At 41.9% G+C, this 26,562-nt stretch overlaps 1 protein-coding gene across 6 annotated transcripts in view; it reads right to left on the bottom strand.

Annotated features, from left to right (window-relative positions):
• The window catches only part of gapvd1 (GTPase activating protein and VPS9 domains 1), a 127,187-nt gene that overhangs the window by 75,647 nt on the left and 24,978 nt on the right, over positions 1–26,562 (bottom strand). For all 6 annotated transcript variants that reach the window (XM_048558762.2, XM_048558764.2, XM_048558766.2 and 3 more), the window contains exons 2-4: positions 20,390–20,599; positions 14,431–15,274; positions 3,109–3,195 (exon numbers count right to left, since the gene is read on the bottom strand). In XM_048558762.2, coding sequence (XP_048414719.1) covers positions 3,109–3,195; positions 14,431–15,274; positions 20,390–20,574 — 1,116 coding nt within the window. In that variant the 5' untranslated portion in view covers positions 20,575–20,599. The remainder of the gene's footprint in view (positions 1–3,108; positions 3,196–14,430; positions 15,275–20,389; positions 20,600–26,562) is intronic.

Raw genomic sequence — 26,562 nt, 5'->3', positions numbered from 1 at the left:
AAAACACTCCTTTCCAGTTTTCAGCTCAAGCCTGGATATTATCCGTGTCTTGCAATGTTTGGACATGGGCTGCTTCAGTTTCTGAGTCGTCCTGAACGGTACTGCACAGGTTTGCCAATGATGGCACAATACGCACTTCTCTCCTTATGATGGGACGTTTATTGATGAAGCAGTTGAAGGTGGTTGGGCCTCAGACTCTACCGTGAGGAACTTCTGGAGAGATATCCTGGAGTGAGATGATTGCCCACCAACAATACAATCATCTTCCTTTGTGCCAGGTATGGCTCCAAATAGCAGAGTTTCCCCTGATTCCTGAAGGCTGTGGGTATGCTAGGATTTCTTAACACCACACTTGGTCAAATAAGGCCTTGATGTCAAGGACAGCAACCTTCACTTCACCTTTGGAATTCAACTCCTTTTGCCCCGTGTTTGAACCAAGGCTATAATGGGCTAAGGACCTGAATGGCCATGGTATAACCCAAACTGTGCATCAGTGAACCAATTATTGCCATGCAAGATCATCCACTCATCCTTTCTAGCTGAAGATGGTTGCAAATACTTTAGCCTTACCTTTTGCACTGATATGATGGTCTCCCCCATAATTAAGGATGGGGTTGTTTGTGGACACTTCTTCCCCAGTGAGTTATTTACTTGTCCACCACCACTCACATTGGATGTGGCAGGACTGCGCAGCTTAAATCTGACCAATTTGTTTGGGGTTGCTTAGCTCCGTCCACTACTTGCTGATTATGCTGTTTGGCACACAAGTAGTCCTGTTTGTAACTTCATCAGGTTGACACTTCATTTTTAGGTGTGCTTAGTGCTGTTCATAGCATGCCCTCCTGCAATCAACCAGTTGTGAATTTTACATGTGTTATAGTTAAAGTTCTGTTAAGCGAGGGGAATAGGCCAAAGGGTAGGGGGATATGGAGTTAGACCAGAGACCAGTCGTGATCTCACTGAATGGCAAACAGGCTAAAAAAGGTGCTGAATGGTCTACTTCTGTTCCTGATTCACTGACTTCATAGTAATGGGAAAGTGGGGGGATATACCAGGCCATGAGGTTGTAAATTGTGCTGGAGCACAGAGCACAATTCAGCTGCTGTCAACAGGGCATACTGCCTCATGGATGCCCTCTAAATGTTGCTAGATGTGTTTGAAGTTTATCACATTTAGTGGCATGATAATGCCACACAACACCAACTAGGGTGCTCTCAAAGTGTAAGATGGAACTTCATCTCCACAAGGACTGTGTGTTGGTCACTCTTATTAATGCTTTGGCCAGTTTTAACACCGGTGAGCAGCCAAACCCCACCCCAACCCGCACCCCCCCCCCCCCCCACCCCCTCACTGGTTCCCTTACTATCTGCTACTAGACTGGGTCAGCACCAACGTTCTTTAGGACATGACCAGGTCAATCCATTCTGCTGCTGCTGCTTATCTACTTAGCTACTCAATGTCCCTCACTGGGACACAACATATCCCATGGATAATGAAGGCAGTGTCTGGGACATTACTCAACAAAGCATACCTTTTAGAGATATGACTACGTCAGGCTGATGCTCGACTAGCCTGTGAGAAAGTACCACTGAGGTTGAATGATCACATAAGGTCTAACTGAACTGCAGACTTGATGTGCTCAATGGCCTACCCATGACGTTCCTACCCAATGTTGTTCCAGGAAGTCTGTTCGCTCCAATTTAACACACCACCTTCCCACAAAGAATGCACTATTTCATACTAAATGGGTTGCCAGCCAAATACTAATTTATTAAAAGAGTAGCTTTGTGCTGCAGCCTATGCAAAAAAAAAAATCAGATTTCAGTTAAACAAGCTAATATCTTACACAAGACCTGGGCAGCCAACAAACTAAAAAGACTTGGATTTGATCATTCTTGACTAGATACAAATACAGAAACAAAATAATAATGTCTAAATTATGCCATTCTAATATAAAAAAAACTTACAGATCTTACCAAGAAACATACACAATGCTTCCATAATCATTCATTAACCATGAAAACACCTAAAACTTGGGTTTCTTAAAGTTGAACTTTAAATAAGCACACTTATTATACATACACTTTACAGGATTTCTGTGTTTTAAGTTGATTATTAACCCAAATATTTCTGGAGTTGTGGCGATATACTTAAACAGTTTGAGGGGGCTACTTTGGCAGCTTAAATGACTTGATATTTACTTTTGGATCTTACCACTTAGGGTGAACTATTCTGCTTTGAAGGGCTGCCAGAATTTTTTTTTTAAAACATTGAATTCAAACGAAACACCACAGCATACAGGGAGTTCTGGTTCAGTTTTTCTTTATTTGGATAATTCTACAAAGACGTTGCCTGGAGATTCATATCAAGAGCAGAGCTTCTACAAAGCAGAGAATATAGTGTAACAAGATTACCTCAGACTTAACAACAGCCCCAGACCAGAAATGAAGAGGACTGGAAGCGAAGCTCATTTAAATTCAGAAAAATTTATAATAGCTCCAGGAATAAGATAGAGGTTTCAGTCTACAAGTTAAAAATGTTGGAGAATAGGATTATTTGAAAAAGTACTGTACTTTTGGGTACTGCACAAGCTTTGTTTTATAACTTGTACGGGTGTGTTTAGGTATTGAAGAGATTATCCTTTTACAGTGTGGTTAAAACTACAAGTAATTTTTTTCAGATTACCTTCATTATTTTTGAATAATAAACTTCAGTTTTATTGTTAAAATTGAATCTACAGCACTGAATGCTTGTGTTTCAGTGAAAGATCATATCATTACATTTTTAATAAGTGATCTATCAAGACTTGTCCTCTAGCTAGTATCATAACAGTGTAAGGAAACTTATTTAATGAGTGAGTGAATTTCAGCCTTTTCCATCATCTAAAATCCACAAGTACATTTTTCAGGTGCAACCATCATTAATGCTGAATTTTGCACAGGAACCACTTTAGGCAAAACTAAAACAGATCGTACAGCCAAACTTACCATTGAATTCAAAATCACCGGCAGCACACGAGAAAGATTATGAAGCCTTCAGGAGGTTACACTCCCAGTCAATTTTGCAGCATTTAATTACTTTATCTCAACAGAACGCCAATTCACTTACTTTGTCAAACTTGGAGAGGCTATTCTTCAGCCGTGGATCTGCTTCCTCACTGCCCGTCATTGCCAACTGCTGCAAGAGTTGGCCAACCTAAAACATAAGTTTCAAAACATTGTAGTGTTTGCACCCTTCAAACAAACACAGTAGTCTTTAATAACAATATCATATTTACGCTCAATTCTGAAGTGAATTATATAGGACGACAGATTTTGAACAAATAGAAACTGTCAATTTCTGTTTGCTTTATTTATCACACCAACATTAAAGCTCATGAGCCCACAGTGTTTCATATCTGTGTGGACTGTCTTCACTCACCAGTCTTAATCACCTCTGCTTCAACTTGAGCATTGTACTCCATTGTATTGTTCATCATCTCCTTAAAGTTTATTTTATCTGCATCCTGATTCGGTATACGCTGCTTTGTCCTAGACCTTTCAATTATGGTAAACAGCTGGATCTTATCTGCCCTGCCACAACTGCTATAAAGTGCAAACAGTGCTGACAACTGAATTATTTAGAGAATATTTGCCTCAGGTAAAATTCAAGCAAATTGTAATTTTCACCTTAAAGCTCTCTTGAAATGGCAAGACAATACACAATGGGTGATTACTTTGCTGAACTCCATTCAGGCCACAAGCATTGACAGAGTTTCCAATCAGCTGTCAGTTTAATTCTCACTATGCCCTCAACCTTCACCACTGTTAGACTAAACTTCGACAATGTTTAAGAATCTACCTCAATTTTGTCAGGAAAGTTGACACAGAATTCAACATTTTCAAATTATGAACTTTATAACCAAGAGGTACTGGTCATATTTGTTCTTATTTACAATTCTTCTAGACTCATCTTTTATTTGTTCACTTTTTCCCATCAACACCATACGTTGCCCACAGCATCACTTATCATGTGTTACTTCAAATCTTCCAACTTATTAAAAGGCCTTGGATTTTGTTCATTCCTCCCTCTCCACCTTAGCCAGCATCAGTAATTGCATGAAACCTGTTACATTTTGTAAATTTTCAGTTCTGACAGAAGGACAACTGAAGCATTAGTGGCTCCTCCTACCATCTATGCTCACACTTGACTTGCTGAGTATTTACAATTCTACAGCATTTTCTTTTATTTTAGATTTCCTGAATTCACAGTACTTCACTTCTTGCCTCAATATCCTTCTTCTTGAAGTGAACAACATTGTTCATTCGTGGTCTCTAAAAAGGTGTACAAATGGAACAGCAATAATCAACCAAAAATATCCACTAGAATTATATTAATACACATTGCCAAATATAATAGTTACTCTCTTGAAAGCAGATAATGAAAGGCATAAATGAAACCAATCTTTCCTTAGTTTAAATTTGAATCAGACTGAAATATTGTAAGCATATAGTGTCAAGTACATCCCTAATTCAGTGGAGTTCTTTTCACCAGAATAGCTGTCACCCCAAGAAATGACCTCTGCAAATTATACAGAATTGATCTGTCATATTTTTAATCTTTTGCTATTTCTGAACCACAAAAAAATTAACAATTCAATTACAGATTGTTTTTTTTCTGTGTACAAAAACATTTATGGTAAACTGACAAATTGCTTGAACTGAATGTACTGACAGTGGTGTGTGTCAGTTACAGGAGCAAACTGAATTTTGAGCAGTTGACATTACGAATGTACCAACCCAATTCTTCTATAGACTTTTATTTGTATTAAAATTTAAGTATGGTCACTTCAGAGAGAACAGTGAAAAAAAGTAAAAAGCAATGTAACCACAGGATATAAAGTTTGTTGTACAGACTTGAAATATTTACACATTTTTGGGCAGTCAGTTTTACTGAGTGAACAACACATTCCAAATCAGCCTTTGTTCCATCATGTACTTGCAAAGGTGAATCAAACAGAAGCCCAAAGAGCGAGGGAGGGAGCGGGAGCGGGCGAGGGAGGGAGCGGGAGCGGGCGAGGGAGGGAGCGGGAGCGAGCGAGGGAGCGGGAGCGAGAGCGAGCGAGGGAGGGAGCGGGAGCGAGAGCGAGCGAGGGAGGGAGCGGGAGCGAGAGCGAGCGAGGGAGGGAGCGGGAGCGAGAGCGAGCGAGGGAGGGAGCGGGAGCGAGAGCGAGCGAGGGAGGGAGCGGGAGCGAGAGCGAGCGAGGGAGGGAGCGGGAGCGAGAGCGAGCGAGGGAGGGAGCGGGAGCGAGAGCGAGCGAGGGAGGGAGCGGGAGCGAGAGCGAGCGAGGGAGGGAGCGGGAGCGAGAGCGAGCGAGGGAGGGAGCGGGAGCGAGAGCGAGCGAGGGAGGGAGCGGGAGCGAGAGCGAGCGAGGGAGGGAGCGGGAGCGAGAGCGAGCGAGGGAGGGAGCGGGAGCGAGAGCGAGCGAGGGAGGGAGCGGGAGCGAGAGCGAGCGAGGGAGGGAGCGGGAGCGAGGGCGGGAGCGGGAGCGAGCGAGGGAGGGAGCGGGAGCGAGCGAGGGAGGGAGCGGGAGCGAGCGAGGGAGGGAGCGGGAGCGAGCGAGGGAGGGAGCGGGAGCGAGCGAGGGAGGGAGCGGGAGCGAGCGAGGGAGGGAGCGGGAGCGAGCGAGGGAGGGAGCGGGAGCGAGCGAGGGAGGGAGCGGGAGCGAGCGAGGGAGGGAGCGGGAGCGAGCGAGGGAGGGAGCGGGAGCGAGCGAGGGAGGGAGCGGGAGCGAGCGAGGGAGGGAGCGGGAGCGAGCGAGGGAGGGAGCGGGAGCGCGAAAGAAGAATAGAGAGTAGAGAATCCCTGCAGTGTGGAAACAGGCCCTTCGGTCCAACAAGGCCACATTGACCCTTGGAACATCCCACCCAGATCCATCCCCCATAACCCACACACCCCTGAAACACTATGGGCAATTTAGCATGGCCAAAACGCCTCGCCTGCACATCTTTGGACTTTAACAACCTTCCAATTAGCACACCAAAATGCGCCCTCAGCATCTGAATATGTCTTTTCAGTCATGTGATGCAGCATATTTATTGAATTGTTTAAATATACAATTCTGGAAATCAGTTTGATCAGAAGGAAAGCAGTCGAAGTCAGCTGGCTGTCTTGGACACTCCATCCTAGTCCAGGAACTGCTGTCTGGAAAGTTTACACTTGGCCTACAAGGAGGAAATCTACTGGGCTCAGCTAAACAAGGAAACTATCATTAGACAGTGATCTTTGTGAAGTTCTAACATCTGAAGTGATTTTTAATATCTCTTCAAGTTATCAAAACTTCTAGTTTTGAATCTGTCAGACTTCACTGGAACAATGTAGACCAACAACTTGGGGAAGAGACATGGTCACAAAAATCAAAGTTCTGCAAGCAGGTACAGGTAGTCCTGTAATGCGACAGTTGCATTCTCAACTTCACCCAATAGAAAACCGCCATAGAAAAATCACTAACACCTGCACAACAGAAAGTGTATGTTTTCCAAACAGCATCCACTATGCAGTTGTGTTACAGCTAATTCACATTAACAAAACACATTATAGCATAACGTGTGTAGTAAATTAGCAAGCAGGATCTGAAATGTACTCTGCATGGTTTAGTCCATCAAGAGGGGCTTGACAGCAGCATGACTGATTGAGCTGCTCAGCTCCTAACAGTTGCTAGCTGGGTCATCCTTACTAATCTGCCAGCTGCAGATGCATTTGTCCATGACAGTACAAGTAGCAGTGACCACAGCATACAGTCCTTGTAAAGACAAAGTCCCGCATTCACAGAGAATACCCTCCAGCACGCTGTTCAGCACTAGTACTGCGCTAAATCAGAAATACTCCAAACATATCAAGCAATTCAAAACTTGACATCTATGATGCACTGTGGGCCAACAACAGCAGTAGAATTGTTTGTCAGCATCATCTGCGACCTCAAGGCCCAGCATATCCCGCACTCAACCATTACCATCAAGCCAGGGATCAACCCTGGTTCAATGCAAAGTGGAAGAGGACAAGCCTGAAGCAGCACCAGGCATACCTGAAAATGAGGTGTTAACCTAATGAAGCGACCAAAATGGAATACTTGAATGTGGAACCGCAAAAGCAACATGCGATATAGACAGAGCCAAGTGCGGGGAATTTCTAGACTCGGGTTTAATTTATGAGGTGACAGGAGAGAGATTCAGAAGAGACGTGAGGTGCAAATTTTGTGTTTTAAAAAAAAAGGAGGGAAATTGCGCATGGAACGAACTTGAGGAAATGGAGCACGTGGATACAACATTTAAAGAGATATTCAGGTATGTAGATGAATAGGAAAGGTTTGGAGGAATATGGGCCAGGAGCAGGCAGGTGGTACTATTTAGTCTGAGATTAAATCCAGCATGGACAGTTTGGACCAAAGAGCCAGTTTCTGTACCATATGCTTCGGACTCTAAGGCTGGGGCATTCGTAATTCTTTCGGCTGAAGACTGACGAGTAGATGATCCATCTTGGCCTCCTCCAGTAGCATCACATCAGTTTTCAGTCAATTCAATTGACTCCACATGATAGCAAGAAACAGTTGAAGGCACTGCATAGTGCAAAGGCTATGGGCCCTGACAATATTGCAGCAACAGTACTGAAGACTTGTACTCCAGAACTTACTACTCGCTTATGCAAGCTCTTCCAGTACAGTCACAATACAAAAGGACAAAAGAACAAAAGAAAACAACAGCACAGGAACAGGCCCTTCAGCCCTCCAAGCCTGCACCAATCAAGATCCTCTGTCTAACCTGTCATCTATTTTCTAAGGGTCTGTGACCATTTGCTCCCCACCCATTCACGTACCTGTCCAAATATATCTTAAAAGACGCTAATGTGTCTGCTTCTACCACCTCCGCTGGCAACGCGTTCCAGACACCCACCACCCTCTGCGTAAAGAATTTTCCATGCATATCTTCCTTAAACTTTCCTCCTCTCACTTTGAACTCATGAGCCCTAGTAATTGAGTCCCCCACTCTGGGAAAAAGCTTCTTGCTATCCACCCTGACTATACCCCTCAATTTTGTAGACTTCAATCAGGTCCCCCCTCAATCTCTGTCTTTCTAATGAAAATAATCCTAATCTACTCAACCTCTCTTCATAGCCAACACCCACCATACCAGGCAATATCCTGGTGAACCTCCTCTGCACCCTCTCCAAAGCATCCACATCCTTTTGGTAATGTCCAGTCCACTGTCAATCAGTAAAATGATGGGAAGGTGTCATCAATATTGCTATCAAGCAGCACCTGCTCAGTGTTGCCCAATTTTGGTTCTACCAGGGCAACTCTGCTCCTGACCTCATTAAGCCTTGTTTCAAACATGGACAGAAGTGCTGAGTGACAGCCCGTGACATCAAGGCTGCATTTGATCATGGGATATCAAGAAGCCCTAGCAAAACTGAAATCAGTGGGTATCGGGGAAAACACTCTGCTGGTTGGAATCTTACCTGTCACATAAGATGGTTGACATTGCTGGAGGTTAGTCACTTCAGCTCCAGGACATCACAACATGAGTTCCTCAGGTTAGTGTCCTGGACCAAACTATCTTCAGTTGCATCGTATTCCCTCCATCAAGGTCAGAAGTTGGGCTGTTCACCAATGATGCATAATGTTCAGTAGTATTTCTGATTCCTCAGATACCAATGCATTTGAATATGGACTGCTTTAAGATCTGGACAATATCCAGGCTTGGACTGACATGTGACCAGTAACATTCATGCCACACAAATGACAGATGATGACCACCTCCAGTAGGAGACAATCCAATCACCTCCCCTTTACATTTAACGGTTTTACTATCACTGAATACCTCCATCAACAACATCCTTGGGATTACCATTGACCTGAAACTCACCTGGACTCAACAACCACAGTAGCTGCAAAGCAGGTCACAGACTAGGATAACCTTAGCGAGTAATTGATCTTCCAATTCCCAAAATACCATTCACCGTCTATAGGGCACAACTCAGGAGTCTGGATAGGTCAGATCCAACAACACACAAGCAGCTTGGATAAAGCAGCTTGCTTGATCACCACAATCACCACTGACATTCAGTGGCAGTGTTCACTTCCTACAAGATGCTTTACAGAAATTCAAAGACCCTAAATTGCACCTTCCAAACCACAACCACTTCCATATAGAATGACAAGAGTACCAGATACATGGGAACATTACCACCTGCAAGATCCCCAAGTCACTCACCACTCTGACTGAGAAATGTATCATTATTCCTTCACTGTCACAAGATCCAAATTCTAGAATTCCCTGCCCAAGTGCATTATTGGTCAACTACAGCATGGAATTGCTGAGATTCAAGAAGGCAGCTCATCACCACTAGGGGTGGACAATAAATGTTGACTACCAGTGATGCCCGCATCCCATGTAAAAAAAACAAATTTATAACAATGGTTCCAAGGATGACAAGTTTGTTATGAAGATAGATATGAGAGAAGGTTGCTCACAGGCAATCTGACAGAAGTACTCAAAATCACAAGGGGGCTGAAGAGAGTTCATTGGGAAAACCTAGGGCAGCAAAATGGTTAACACTGCTGCCTCACTGTGCCAGGGGCAAGGATTCATTTCCAACCTCTGACAACTGTCTGCATGGAATTAGCACATTTCCCTGTGTCTGCCTGGGCTTCCTCCAACTGCTCTGGGTTCCTACTGAGTCCTCAAAATGTGAAGATTTTTTTTGGGGGGGGGGGGTGCGCATGTGCATGCGGGGCCAAGAGGAGTGGTGGGGAGCGCTTCAGAGGGTTGGTGTGGAGTCAATGAGCCAAATGACCCACTTCCATGAAACCGTCTCCCTAGTAAAGTGACTAGGAATGAGGGCATAGATTTTAAGTGATTTGTAAACACACCAAATATAGTGCGACTATTTTCTTCACACAAGTAGTTTGTGTCTGGAATGTACTCTTTGGAAATAAGGTAGCAGAATCAACTGAGGCATTCACGACAAGTTGTGTCTACAAAAATGACTGAACTTCAACAACTTCAATTCAACCAACCACCTCGCTGCCTGGCCAACATCTATTTCTAGCATTTACTGCAGTGCTTCAGTAAAGCTCAGGCCAAGCTAAAAGAACAGCATCCCATTTTCCACTTGGGGGCCCTGCAGCATTCAGGACTCAAGATTGAGTTCAATAATTTTAGGGGCTGAGCATCTTCCTCCATCCTGAAACATCAAGCCTTGTCATTACATTGGCTGTGGTGAAAGCAGCCTATCCATTTTCACCCACCATTTGTGCTCCTTAGCAGCTTTTGAAGTCACATGGGATCCACAGTGTGCTAGTAAGATGGATACAGAACTAGCATTTTTAGTCACGTTTGATGGAAACAAAGTGCAAATCAACAATGCCTCAGTTATCAGTACTACAAAGACACATTTACTATCAAAAGGTAATTGATGCAGCCACCAACACTCATTTAAGCATTTCATTTCTGAGAGCTTTTGTTCTGTGGAACTTTGTATAATTGGATATTTTTACTTTTGCCTTTGGCATTTGTCAAAGGCATTCCCATTTTCCTCGATGCCAATTACTTTTATTTCTAAATTTGCTCCTTTTGGCTTGAGATCTCCTCATTGTCCAATTAAAAAGCTGACATATTTACGCGTTATTCTTCCACCCTGCCCAACCAACAGGGCCTTTGGAAGAGGTGTACAGATTCCTTTTGGAATAAATTATTGAAAAGTTTTCGAAGCTTTTGAACAATTTTTGATTTGTGAAGAGGCTGTGCCCCAATGTAACTAGCAAACAAAACTAAACACAGAACTGTAGATGCTGGAAATCTGAAACAAAAACAAGAGTGCTGGGCAACGGCCAAGTGGTACCTCAGGTAATGTTCGGAGGGGCTGAGTTTGAACACTGCCACACAGCAGGTGGTGGAATCTGAATTCAATGAAAGTCGATCTGGAATTTTGAATCTACTACTGATTACAAAACCACTCTCAATTGTTGCAATATCCTTCAGGCAAGGAAATATGCCATCCTTACTTGGTCTGGCCCACAAGTGACGCCAAAACCACAGTCGCGTGGTTGATTCTCAACTGCCCCAGCAAGCCACACTCAGTTCAAGGGCAGCTACAGACAGGCAATAAATGCTGACCAGCCAGTGATCCCATGAATGAACAAAAGAAAAGACAAACTAAAGGCGGAAGTGCGTTATATCCACTGACAACAGAAAGACCGGGAGAGTTGTGGACAGTTAGGAGGATTGTCAGAAGATACAGCAGGATATAAATAGGCCAGGGACTAGGACGAAGAAATGGCAGCTAGAATTGAAATCAGACAAATGCAAAATGATGCATTTTGGGAGATCTAACACAAGGGGGGAGTATACAGTAAATGGCAGCACCTAAGAATTAAGGTATGAGTGACCTTGGCATACAGGTCCACAGCTCTGAGTGGCAACACAAGTGGATAGGTTGTCATGAACGCATATGGCACACATGTTCAGTCAAGGCCAAGAATATAAAAAATTAGTTAGTCATGTAGCAGCTATATAGAGCTTTTGTTAGGCCACATTTGGAAAACTGTTTACCAGATGGATGTGGAAGCTTTGGAGAAGGCACAGAAGTGGTTTACCAGGATGTTACCTGATCGAGGCTTTGGGTGAGGAGAGATTGGACAAACTTGGTTTACGTTTTCAGTTGAATGGTGAGGGTTAAGGAACAACCAGAGGAGAGAAGTTTACAAAATTATGAGGCATGGATTGAATAAGTAGTTGGATATAAACGTCAATTACTGGGGGACATCTGCTAAAATAAATAGGGTAAGCTTAAAAGGAGATGCAAGAGGCAAATTTCTTGTATAAAAGATGTGAAGTGCCTGGAATGCATCATCAGAAGAGGTGGTGGAGGCAGATAGAACAGTAACAACTAAGAGGCATCTTGACAGATATACAAATAAGCAAAAACATAGAGATACAGACAGCATAAAAGGAAAAAGATGTTTGGTTTAGAAACGCATGTGATGGCGTAATCTTAGTAGGCCAAAAGGGACTGTTGTTCTGCTGCACTTTTGTTCTTTTTCTCTTTCCAGGCTCGCCATTATCCACTTCTTTGTCAACTACTAGTCTCACTACATCTCTGCGCTCCATTTCCACCTGTTTGCTCCTTTCCCTGACCTATCGTTTACTCCTTCCCTTCTCCCCATCTCCAGCATATTATATCAACCTTTTCCTAGCTATAATTCGGTCTGAAGAACGGTCTCTAGACCTGAAACATTGATGCTGTTTTCTCTCCACAGATGCTGCCAGACCCACTGAGCTTCAACTATTTCTATTTTTGTTTCAGATTTACAGCATCTGCAATTTTTTTTTTGTTTTGAACCATTCAAGATGTAATTCAATGCTTATTTGAATAGAAACAGTGTGCAAGGGTATAGGAAAAGGCAGACAGGCAAGTTGCACTAGATAATGATGTTCATTGGACAGTTGGTGCAGACATGCTGGGTCAATTGGCCTCTGTGCATTAAGACTTCCCCTGCCTCATCTTCAATTTCCTGAGTGTGTGTGCGTGAGGGGAACAGTGCAAGCAAGGGGAAACTTCTTCAAATGTTTAAATAAACACATTTTTGATTTCACCTCAAAAAGAACCTTCACTGTGGGTCATTGCTAAAATTGGAATCCAAAAATCAGGGCCATGAGAAAACCTCCTTCAGCTTAACTTGGTAAAAAGGACAGGATGTCAACCAACCATTACCCTGTCTCAGGTTGAAGAGGAAAGCAATCCTTTTAAATATACTCCCATTTCCCTGTTTGTCATGACAGTCAATGCAGGAAATTAGAAGCACCAATTGTTCAGAACAGTTAAAAAAAACTTGATTTTATACAGCAAACATCATATTTTCAGTTTATACAAATATATAAAACTTTGAAGTTAAAATTATTCAAACAATCACACAAAAATATTTATGGATTTATGAAATATAGCACCACTCTTCTTGCTCTAGACTTCACGGTCAGTAACAAGGTAACAGTGCTTGAAGAAAACTATGTACAAAGATCTCAATTTCTGTGGCATGAATTTGCTCTTTCCCAACACCTGCTTGAATCTAGTGCCTCCAGGGATCAAGGGCTCTCCAGGCATTTGTGAACAGTGATGTCAGAACAGTAAATCACTGTTGAATGTTCTCACAAGCAGTAATCCAGAAATAAATTACACTTAATCTTTCATTTTTAACTAACATCTGAAAAAGTGAAATAAATAGTGGAATATTAACGCAATTTAAGTACGTGGTGACTTACCAAACTTTATCTAAGAACTTTCACCATGCACTGTTTAAAAACCATAAAATGGTGCCTGACATTACAGAGTAATAAAAACTAAGATTTCAGTTACAGACAAACTAGTCAGCAGTGAAATGAATTAATTCATTATTAAAAATCCACTTGCATTTAACCTAAAGCTTGTTTTTCAATAGAATGCAGTGATGCCAATAGCATTAAATTGGTTCAGTGATTTCTACTTCATGACAGAACTTTGGGAGAAGTGGCTTCTTCAACAGTACATCCTACAGAGGAGGACCACATCTCCTGGTCAAAGCCTACACCTAGATGACATTATATTTACACAAAGGTTTCCATTCTCAAAATTTGGTCTTAACAATTACCACCTTAATTCATTCCATAATAAAAACTATTTACTTTTAGAGCTTATTGGATGAGGTTTGCAGCAAATCAAAACAAGTACAAACCCTCAGCCTAGGGAAAAGGTGGAAAACTAAAAGCTGAATTGAACTCTAGTAAAAACGTGCTGCCCTTTTACAGCTTGGGGACGGCCAGTATAAAACCACTTTTTCAAAGTCTGAGTGGCAAGACATGTCCTAGCAAAACATGCTAACACAAAAATAGACAAGCAATTAAAAAAAATCTTAACTTTTCCTAAGTATCACAGAATCCCTAGAGTGTGGAAATCGGCCATTCGGCCCAACAAGTCCACACTGCCCCTCCGAAGAGCATCCCACCCAGACTTATTCCACTATCCCTGCATTTCTCATGTCTAATCCACCTAACCTAAACATCCCTGGGCAATTTAGCACGGCCAATCCACCTAACCTGCACATCTTTGGCCTGTGGGAGGAAACCAGAACACCTAGAGGAAACCCACGCAGATAGGGGGAGAATGTGCAAACTCCTCGCAGATTGCCACCCAAGGCTAGGAAAAACCCAGGTCCCTGTGAGGCAGCAATTACTAACCACTGAACCATCACGCCATCCTAGTATGCAAGATAATGCTTCATCCGGAACTGAATTTCCGGATTCTGTACCAGTAGTTCAGAGGTATCCAATTTTAACTTTTATTAGTTACCTTTCAGATTCTTAACTGTTGAGCAATGATGAAAATTTAGGAATTAATTTATTATGTAGAAATTAATCTTACCTGCATTAAGTTAAATCTGGCCACTTCGTTAATTGGAGCATCAGAGATTATCCCATACTGTTCTGGATTCACAATTGCTGGGCAAATAAAGTAGGCAAGCAACAAATCCGTACACATGGCTTTCACCTCCCCAACAGCCAACCCTTCCACACAAGATAAGGTTTTGTACATTTGCGATACAATCCAACGTAAACTATGTGGAAAACAGTAAATATTTTGTTTAAGATACCCAATAAATTTGTTGACCAAAGCTACCAGCTTTGCTTCATTGCTTTCTACCATCTCCTGCACTTTCCTTCTGAACTGCTCCGTGCCCTTCTCCCCAAAAAATTTTTCTTGCTGCGCTGGAGTAAATCTTTCAATCAGCTTTTTTGGGTCAGTTTCCAAGTGATCTTCATCTTCTACAAGCAACAGCATAATTGGTTCATGTAAAGTTGCAGTAAGAAAGAGTTTTGCAGAGTACAGACCCTCTGAAAAAAGCTTGAACAAAACGCTGAAAGTACAAGCACCTTTTCGAAGCAGTCGCCTGGGGTTATCGCTCTCTTTCAACTCAAATTCAATTAGGTAGCGCAACACTTGTAGAAGATAGCTCTCATCTTCCTGCATAATGCAGTTACCATAAAGGGCAGTAAATACTGTAAGGATTACATGGTGGGTGCTCTCATGATTAAGCTTCTCCCCAGCAACCAAGCAGGAGGCAACAAGTCTTGGATTTTCTCTCAAGCGATTCAAAAATTCACCATATACTGTCTCCTGGAATCCCAACTGCTTGTATCCATCCACAAACTGTGTATTCTCCAAAATCTTTGCATGTTTGCAACATTCTGCTGGAGAAGCTTCCACACTAAAGAAACCAAAAAAAAATATTCAGAGTGTAATTGAATATCATTTTCACCCAAATCATGTAGACAAGTCAGAAGCATCTCAAACTGTCCTGAAAATCAAAACTTGGTATATTTCTTCTCTTCACTCCAGAATCTTTGACTATTGTTTGAACCATTCATGACTGGATGCTTTGGAAACATTTCTTGGAGTGTATTCTCCCTGTCCTTGTCCAAGTTTGGGACCCCTACCGTGGCCTTTCAGGATATCAGGTGTCAACAGTCAGATCGCACACCATCCAGCGGCCCCGGCAAGTAACACACTCAATGCCAACAAGTGGCAAGTAACATTTGTGCCACACAAATGCCAGACAATGACCATCTCCAATGAGAGACAGTTTTACTGATGTTTGACATTCAAAAGGTGCTTCTATCACTGAAACCCTTACATCCAAATTCTGGTCCAGAATTTGAAGTGGTCTTGTAGGTAGGGAGTTAAGGAGGGGATAGATCGGTCCAGGGAGGATGGGCAGGTCAAGGAGGTGGAATGAGGTTAGTGGGTAGGAGAGGAGGGTGGGCTTGAGATGGGATGAATGGTTCAACAGGTGGGGACAAACTGGGCTGGTTTTGGGATGTGGTTGGGGGAGGGGAGATTTTGAAGCTTGTGAAGTCCACATTGATACCCTTGAGCTGCAGGGTACCAAAGCGGAATGAGGTGCTGTTCCTGCAACCTTCGGGTGGCATCATTGTGGCAATGCAGAAGGCCCAGGATGGACATGTCATCCAAGGAGTGGGAGGTGGAGTTGAAATGGTTTGCGACTGGGAGGGAGAGTTGCTTGTTGCGAACCGAGCACAGGTGTCCCACAAAGCAGTCCCCAAGACTCCGCATGGTTTCCCTGATATACAGGAGGCCACAACGGGAACAGCGGATACAGCATACCACATTAGCAGATGCACAGGTGAACATCTGTTTGATGTGAAAGGTCTTCGGGTCTGGGATGGGGGTGGAGGGTGGGGAGAGGAGTAGGGGCAGGCATAGCACTTGCTGCGTTGCGGGGGGGGTGGGCGGAAAAAAAAAAGAGTGCTGGGGAGTACGTAATGGACAAGGGAGCCACACAGAGTGGTCCTTCCGGAAAGCAGATAAAAAAGGGTGGGGAGGGAAAAATGTCTTTGGTAATGGGGCCAGATTGCAGATGGCACAAGTGTTGAAGGATGATGCATTGAATTCAGGGGTTAGTGGGGTGGTACGTGAGGATGAGGGTGATTCTGTTTTGGTTGTTATTGCGGGTAGGGGGCATGAGGGATGAGTTGCTGAAAATGAGAGACACACACGGTCGGGGGCATTTTCAACCACAGTGGAAGGGAAGTTGCAGCCGGACGAGGACGAGGACGAGGACGAGGGCATCTGGGATATCCAGGAGTGGAATGCCTCATCATCTCGGGAGCAGGACACTTTGTAGGATCTAAAGCTACACTGGTCCTGTCCCCCAACTCTTCTTCAGTTTCATCGATGACTGTATCGGCTCCGCCTCATGCTCTCACAAGGAGCTTGAACAGTTCATCCACTTCACTAACACCTTCCACCCCACAGCTACCTAGAATACACCTCCTCTCACAACCTTCTTGCAAAAAGGCCATCCCCTATTCCCAATTCCTTCACGTCTGCCGCATCTGCTCCCGAGAGGAGGCATTCCACTCCCGGGCATCGTAAGCGTCATCGTTTTTCAAGGACCGCAACTTCCCCTCCACAGTTGTCGAAAATGCCCCCAACTGTGTCTCTCACATTTCCTGCAACTTAGCCCTCACACCATCTACCCACAATAACAACTAAAACAGAATCCCCTCGTCCTCACATACCACCCCAACCTCCGAATCCAACGCATCATCCTCCGACACTTCCGCCAGCTGCAATCCGACCCCACTGCCAAAGACATTTTTCCCTTCCCACCCTTGTCTGCTTTCTGGAGGGGCCACTCTGACTCCCTTGTCCGCTCCATACTCCCCACCAGCCCCACCACCCCCGGCACTTGTCCCTGCAACCGCAGCAAGAGCTACACCTGCCCCTACACCTCCCTCCTCACCCCCGTCACAGGCCCTAAGACAACTTTCCATGAAGAGATGTTCACCTGCACATCTGCTCATGTGATATACTGTATCCGCTGTTCACATTGTGCCCTCCTGTATATCAGGGAAACCAAGCTGAAGCTTGGGGACTGCTCTGTGGGACACCTGCGATCAGTTCGCAACAAACAGCTATACTTCCCAGTTGCAAACCATTTCAACTCCACCCCCCACTCCTTGAACGACATGCCCCTCATGGGCCTCCTGCAATGCCACAATGATGCCACTGGAATGGTGCAGGAACTGCATCTCATATTCCGATTGGGAACCCTGCAGCTCAAGGGTATCAATGTGGACTTCACAAGCTTCAAAATCTCCTCTCCCCCAACCACATCCCAAAACCATGCCCAACACAGCCCCAATTGCCTGACGTTCCTCCCACCTGAAGCCCCACCCCACCTCCTATCCACTAACCTCATCCTACCTCCTCAGCCTGTCCGTACTCCATGGACCGACCTATCTCCTCCTTAACTCCCCACCTACATTCACCTTTCCTGACTCCAACCCCACCTCGTTGACCTGTCCATCTGTCTCCTCTCCACTTATCTTCCCCCTTATCCATCTTCTATACGCCTCCCCCTATTTATTTCAGAATTTCCATTCCCCATTTCTGAAGGGTCTAAACCTGAAACATCAGCTTTCCTGCACCTCTGCTGCTGCTTAGCCTGTGTTCATCCAGCACTATCCCTTGTGATCTCAGATTCTCCAGCATCAGTAGTTCCTCTCTGCTATCTCCCAGAAGGTTTACAAAGCCTCAAAAGATCCTGAGACAGCAGTTTAGAAATCCATGACCATCAAGGAGGAAAAGAATAGCAGATAAAAAGGAACATCACACCTGCAAATTTTCATCCAAGCTACTCACACGCTTGACTTGGAAATATCTCACTATTACTTCACTGTCATTAAGTCAAACTCCTGGCATTTCCTCCCTAATCGTATTGTGGGCCTACCTAAAGCACATGAACCACAGCATGGACAACTCAGTTCAAGGTGGCACCTCACTAACACCTTCTCAAGGGCAACAAGGGATGATAAATAAATGCTGGTCTAGTCAGCAACACCACATCCCATGAATGAAATTAAAAAAGCCCAATTTGCAAAGATGTGATCACAAGCCACAAAATGAAATATTCAAATTTTCCTAACAATATCATTTGCAGACACTCAACCACAATAGCTTCTCGCTCCTATCTTCACTTTAATTTCTTAATCAACTGACAAGGTCTCAAGCATTTCCTTCGACAACTTTCTACTCCCTCACTACGTGACTTTCTTCATTATTCCAGCTATTTTGACTTATTCTATGTTGACTTATTCTAGGTTAGTAAACAGCATATCCATTGGTATGGATCTTTTCTATAATGTGACCCAAGTCATGCCTGGATCACTCTTTCTCTGATCACAAAGCTCAGCTTAGTAAACATTTCAAAAATGACCTGAAGTAAGTAGTTTGTCTCGTCATTTCATTTAAGTCACATTTTTCTAAAAAATATCATTTTTGATCCACTAAAAAAAATGACTGAAGTAAGTCACCTTCACAGAACTGAAAATCAAGAACCATTTCTCTCTATTTTGGGAACTCAAGTTCCCAAATAATACCGTAAGAAACCTTCATCTAGTCACACTATCCAAAAGTATCAATGGCTTTCAAATGATTTGACAACTCCCATGGTTATAAATATGATAATATAAGTGCTTTAAACGGATGGACAAATAGAATGTTCCTATCATACAAAGCAATGTCGCATCTTATAATGCCATTCTGTATCAATATTTAAAAAGTGTAAAGCCCTATTAGATACTTGCAATGCTTCTCCAAACTAACAAAAAGCAATAAAGATTGATGGAATACAAACAAAATACTAAAGTTGCTTGAGATTGAAAATGAAAAAATGCTGTAAGAACTCAGAAGATTAGGCAGCATCTGTGGAGAGAAAAACAGTTAAAGTTGCAAGCACAAACCCAAAACATTTACTTTGTTCCCCTCTGCTGCCAGAGTAGCATGAGTTTCACCAGTTTGCTTCAAGTAAATCAGCAGAGTTAGGAGAAGTAATAACCTAATTTCAAGGGAAACAAAATTCCAAAGCTTAGCCAAATTCAGATTCAGACAGGGTGGACAGCTAAAGTATTTTTCCCAGGATAGAGGAGTCCAAAATTAGATGACATAGGTTTAAGGTGAGAGGGGAAAGACTTAAAAAAGGGACCGGAGGGGCAACTTTTTGATGCAAAAGGGTTTTGTGCCGATGGAATGTGCTGCCAGAGGTGACAGTGGAGGCTAGTACAATTACAACATTTATTAAGGCATCTTGATTGGGATGTGAACAGGTAGGGCCTAGGAGAGATATGAGCAAAATGCTGGCAAATGGGACTAGATTTATTTAGGATTGCTGGTCAGCATGGATGATTTGGGCTGAAGCATCTGTTTCTGTGCTGTACAGCTCCAAGACTCTATGACTAGAGTCAGAGGAATTGTCATTTCTTGAAAAAAAATACAAAAGGAACATCTTCATGTATTTCGCCCCATGTTTGTGCATGTCAATTTGTGTGGAATTGGTAGCATTGTTCTTTAATTGGCCTCATGTTAGCTGTAGTCAAATTTAATTAGCAATTGGAACAAGCCATCATTCATTTCGTAATTACTGTCATTACAATTGCCAAAGCAGCTACTTGAGCTGGATAGTTTAACAGGACCATAAGAGTTGTTCTACAGAAAAAAAACCAAAGACCATCAAGCATTCCAGTAACTGCATGCTATAATACCAAAGCATCAGCTGAGTGTAAAGATTTTCTAGAACACTATCACTGGTACATATTTAAAAACCACTTTAAATCTAAACATTTAATTTTGGCTATCCTCAAAACAATGAGTGTTGACAAGCAAAGTGCCAGTGCTTTATCAGGTATCTGGCACTGAACACTGAATTAGTTAAAGTGAAATTCAGCCTTGTATTTTTTTTTAATTCATATAGCAGTTTTGCATGCCCTTAATTCTAAACCTGCACTCATATTGATTTCACCTTGTTAAAATGAGACGGTCCAGGTTAATTCGCTGCTGTTTTGCGATCCATGCTGAGCAGTACAACTTTTCAGCAGTTTTCAATACATCCGTATTTAATCGCTGAAGCAACTGCTTTTCAGAATTCACATAAAGACGCTCTTGCTTGAGGTGATGAGCCAGAGTGTGAAGATCAGGCTTCACCATCTTCAAATGGCTCAGCAGCGTATTCCTAATGAAGAAAGATAGATAACTTTTCAGCATGTGGGCACAGTTTGTGCAATTATGACTTGAATTTTTTTTTAATAACTCCACAACATGCACTGGGTTAGTGCTGTTGGCCGCATCAAAATTTTTACAAGACATTTTCTCTCTCTCTGGAAATTATTCCTTTGAGTCCCCTCATAAAACTTGAAGGCACAAGTACAGGCTCACTCTAGGCTTTTTCCAGTCTCATTTCATAGCAAGCAGTTCACAGATCCCATGATTAACCCAGGCTAATTCTCTTCAACACATTCTGCTGTTTCCGAACCCTATCCGCAGATGGCAATTAACAAGTCATCTAATTATAGAAACTAATACGGATATACATTCAGCTTCTGAACACATTTTGCAAGTATTTAACATTTATGTCCACCAACTCAAATAGATTTTCCTTCCATTAATAACCATAACAATGCAGGAAAAAGAATACTGTATATATTACACTAATGTTGAGAACACAAAAAGGTCACATTTTACAGTTATCAAATATTTATTACCTAATACTACAGTGTAAAACCACACAATTGGCATGAAATTTTTACATGTGCACTGATCCGTAAAGTAATAAATCAGAGTACCAGGAGGACAGTTAAGTTTATTTTAATACATTTATTCCATTGTGTTGACAGTCCCATTTATCATCTCATGCTATGATTAATGACTTAAACATAAAGAAATTATGTACAAACATTTCATATAAAATAGATTCTTAATTAAGATTTTTCTTTTTTGATCAATGCAGTTTTTAAGATATGCAGCTGCTCATCAGCACAATACACTGACTATCTTCTGGACAGTAACACTTTAGTGCTGGATGTCACACCCTAAGTGTCAGCAATTACTTCAAAAAAAAAAGTCCATCTAACTTGGTTATTAAGGATGAAGGCATCATTGAGTCTGACAGTCAATAAAAAATCTGGCATGTCACGTCAGGATGGAAAACAAACTGCCCAGTCACAGCATGACTCTGTATAGTTCCTCTTATGTTTGCCTGCACAAGGCCTGCATTGATTAGTGTCAAGAAAAAGTGGTTCTCAATCTAAATCAGCACGAGCACATTGATACCACAAATTCATATTGACTTTAACATTTGACAAAATGTGGAAGAGAATCTCCAAATCATAGAATCCCTACAGTGTGGAAACAGGCCATTTGGCCCAGTGAGTCCATACCGAACAGAATTCTATTTCCATATCCCCGGAGACTATGAGTAATTTATCATAGCCAATCCACCTAAACTGCACATCTTTGGACTGTTGGACAAAACCAGAAGAAACCCAAGCACACACGGAGAATGTGGAATTTCCACAGGCTCAAGGATGGAATCAAACTCGTGCTGTGAGCCACCGTGCCATTCTTTGAGGATGTCCCAGCGCAGAAAAAAAACTCATTTTGACTGTACCATCTACTACTTTGAAAGGCAAACACTTCCAGCCTGCAGTCTGTTATCTCCCTTTCTGACAGGCCTCTCTGACTGGGGATTACTTTCTCCCACTTTCATGGATGTGGGTCCTGCAATGACTATAGCTTCAAAAAAATAAGCTAAATACTGGGGCCAGATACAACACCTAGAAACAATGTTTTTTCCACAGTTTCAGCGAATACTGAAGCTGAAAAGACTTCTGGTCCCCTTGCCAGAGGCTTAATGACTCAGGTTCAAATATCACCAGTCATCTTTCTCTCGAGAGTGCAGCCCGATGGTGATAGGATCATAGAATCCCAAAAGGTGTGGAAGCAGGTCATTTGGCCTACTGAGTCCATGCCAACCGTCCAAAGAGCATCCCACCCGGACCCACACCCCAACCTATTGCTGTAGCCTTCAATTTCCCATGGCTAATCCACATAGCACCTGCACATCCCTGGACATGATGGGCAGTTTAGCATGGCCAATCCACATATTTGGTCTGTGGGAGGAAACCCACGCAGACACAGGCAGAATATACAAACTCCACACAGACAGAGAGGGGTGGGGGCAGAAATGAACCCAGGTCCCTGCCACTTTGAGGCAGCAGTGCTAACCAGTGAGCCACCGAGCCACCCTGATGGCCCTCTGGGACAATGGCAACTTCAACATTTTTTTAAAAAGTGCCCAGTACAATAAAATGAAGTTCAAAAACATCAAATTTACATCAAAATTAACTGGATTAGTAATTCAGTGATAAGCATCATGAGGGATAATGCAACAGAACAATATTAAAACTCAAATGCCGAGAGATTACATCTTCATCACAATCATATTCACTGGATGATACAGCCATAAAAGTGTCTACTGGAAACCCAAAAGGGTATTCCTTAACACTAACACCATGTTAAACTAATAGAAGGATGTCAATCAACTGTTGAACACTGGAACAACATTAGCTAGTATAAAGTAAAACACTAAATCCCTTGAATCAATACAACAATTCAGAGATTATAGCCAATCTCTACCTTCACCAGATCTGTACATTTTAGTTCAGTATTCCTCAATGCCCTTCTGGAACAAAAATGCAGCAATTTGAGTTTTGAAATCTGACCAAGAGTCAATTCCAGATTTCAACCACCTTTCATGCATAGATGCTTTCTGACATCATCCCTTAAAGGCCAACATCCAGCTCTTCAGACTGGGTTGAAGCCTGCATCTGCAACAACTTCTACCACTTGAAATTCCAGGGAGATTTCTCGTGTAGCATCAAAAGAAAAGAAAGCTGAATCCAAAATACAATTTAACACTCTGACCTCTCCCTGTCAGAGGGACTGTTTCCCCATGAACTCCTAGTTAGCATTCAGCATCTAGCATCTCCTTGAGTATACATCTCAGACTTGCTAGAACCAATTCTCAGGTAGTGACCTTGTTAATGGGCAACATTTGCTAACTATTTAAATTATTTCTCTCCCCGCATTGTCAAAACATCCATAGCATCTTTTAATCAAGAACCACCCTGCCATTACCTTCCAGGATTGGCCTCGCAAACAGCTTGCATTCTCTAAATTTTAAAGACAAACTGTTGCCTACACAGTCCAATGGTCATTTTCATGTCAGTTCCAAACCTAAATTTTAAAAGATAAAGACAAAAACAATACTCAAAATCAGGCAGCATCTGTAGACAGTGAATCACTCCAGACATTTCAGGTCAATGACCTTTGATGACAATGTAGGAAATGTTCAAAATACAGCAGGCTTAAGCAAACGAAGGCAATTACTGAGCTCACTAAATGCTAGACAAGGACGGACTGAGTTGGGAAATGCACTAGCTGGACAGAGCACAAAATACAGCTCTAATGTGATAGAAAATAAAATATGGTCAATTTACATTACTGTGAAGCCGATGCAAACTCTTGGCTAGCATATGATAATGTTAGCCAGAGGTCTTCAAATCGACATACTCAAACTACATGGGACAGTAAAATTTTACTAAACACCCAAATACAAATATACACATCAGGGACAAAGGATTAATTATTACGCAAGGATTCCATCTCAAATTTGCATAGCAAAGCAGTTTGTGCAATTCCATCAGTAGAATCAATTTTATACACAAAAAACTTCTCAGCAATTAGAATTAGCTTAAATTTTTTTTAAAAATACTTAAATTTTAATAGTGTAAACCACAACTTTATTTTCCATCTCAAAGCAAATAATACTCAGACTGAAACTTCTTATAAAATGAGCAAATTATTGTAAATACAACTGAAAATTTCGTTTTCACTTCCAACTTCCTTCATTCTCCAAAAAAATACACTGCCTCAGTTCATAGATTTCTGATCAATCTAGTCATTTTGGTAGTTTTATCACCACATTGTCGGAGGTGCTCAAAGATATTTGAAGTTTTCTTATGCCAAGGAACCCACATTACAGATCACCTACTACATATTGATTATTTACTGAAACTCCCAGCTCAGTGAAACTATTAAATCGCTAGCCTGTCATTTACTAATTTTTAATCCAGCGGATGGGCATTTTCAGATCTTACTAACCATGTATCAACGTCATAGAACACTAACACAATGTGAATCAAGGAAACTATCAATAAAAAGCCCCAAATACTTAAATCAGGAATTTATTTTGCTGAGAAATTAAAACATTTCAGGATAAATGAGCATAAAAGCAATGATTTAAACTGGAAAATCTTGTTACATCAGTTGTGAACACAAGGTATTTAACAAGTCACTGTGTTCTTGGATTCACCCCCTGACATTTCTAAAGTCTTTCAGATTTCAATTGTGCGGAAAAAAGTTATTATTCCAAACAGCATGATAGTAACTCTCATTGACAAGCACAAAAAAACATTGTTCGGGTTTACAACCAGCACTTACATTGGAAAGACAAGCAATTATTTTTAAATTTATTCTTGATTTGTGAAACCAACCAATTAATTGTAAAAGGGAAAACGCACAACCAAAACAAAAATATTTGTGTTAGACTGTCATTTTCTTTCTGGTACTTAAGGTTGAGAATCTGTTGTGGCTTTTAGCCACAATTTAAAAGTAAAATGTTTTAGATCTAGTTTAAAATAACATCAGTTAGAAAATTCACACTTGCAGTTCAGAAGTTGTCAATTAAAATGGGGGCTTTCAATATCACTGCTGTCCAAAACCTGCCACATCTGAGAAAGTGTTTTTAAAAATCTAATATTTGAGGCTTCTTACGTTTTGTTTTTAAAAGCACGGGTAATAATCAATTCCTAGTTTAAAAGCTTTTGAGAAAATGAATTACTACAAAACGATACGCTGCCAGCAAACTAAAACTTCATACAGCCATTAATTTTTTTTTAATCAGTATTTTAAAATAGATCTTTCCAAAAAAAGGGGGCATTGCTCAAATAGACCACTATGGCACTTTGCAGAACAGTGAGAATGACTTCTGCATACCTCATCTCAGTAGACATACATAGTACTAGCTCTTGAATTCGTTGTCCAAATTGACTTCCCAAATGTTTGGCTTCATTCAGAGTTTCCAGTACTATTTCTAAGAGTGACATTACCACAGCTTAATTTAGGCATATTACCACAGACTGAGTTAGAGCTATTGCTGAGCACATCTAGCTTCTCCAACTTTGCAGTATCAAAATAATCAATGCCATAAACATGTGATCTTAGGAAGAAAAATGCAAATTATTTCTCCATTAAATGCAATAGTGCTAATTTAGATATAATTTTGTATTATCCACAAAACTACAATGTTTCAGCAATCTACAAACTGAGCGAACAAATCAGGATCTGAAGTTTTTTTGCATCAAGTTACCATTGTGCCTCCTTCCCAAGGATTTCCTGGTGAAAATGTTCATCAACTCAAAACAAAGTCTTTTTTTCTTCTCCAACACTTGCAACAGTTGCTGTCTCAGTATTTTTAACATTTCAATGACAGATTGTGTATAAACAGTGCTCAAGCAAACTATATGACTTCTGTACTATTGACATTTTCAATTATGGTTTGAATAGGAGGAGAGAATGAAATAATTTATCCCATCCCAATCGGGCTGCACAAAACACCAAACAGCCAACGTGCAATTACAGATACAGAAAATATCAGAGGTGGCTATAAAAAGGTGGTGGGATAAATCACTTGTTACACAACTAGGAGCGAAATTAAGGCTGATGCCACAAATTGCTGTCTCAAGCTTCAAGCATAAACCACAAAATCACAGAAGTTCGAGTTACCTCTGGATTAAACATTTGACTAGATATGCAACTGCAGGGAGCAAGTGTCCAGAAGAAATAGGCACAGAATTAGGCTGTTCAGCTATGTGATTGTGACTGGTGTTTCTCAACCCTAGTTTCCTGCCTTACCAATCAAAAACCTTTCTCTGTCTTAAATAAACTTGATCTCCACAGCCCTCTTCGGCAATGAGTTCCACAGACTCCTCACCCTCTAGCTAAAGAAATTCCTCATCTCTTTTCAAAAAGGTGGCCCCTTCACAGCCCTCAGGTTCTAGCCTCTCCAACTGGTGA

Source organism: Stegostoma tigrinum, chromosome 29, assembly GCF_030684315.1.
Source record: "Stegostoma tigrinum isolate sSteTig4 chromosome 29, sSteTig4.hap1, whole genome shotgun sequence".
NCBI classification, from domain to species: Eukaryota; Metazoa; Chordata; class Chondrichthyes; order Orectolobiformes; family Stegostomatidae; genus Stegostoma; species Stegostoma tigrinum.
Note: the sequence above shows the minus strand (reverse complement) of the source record. Positions and strands in the feature narration are given on the sequence as shown.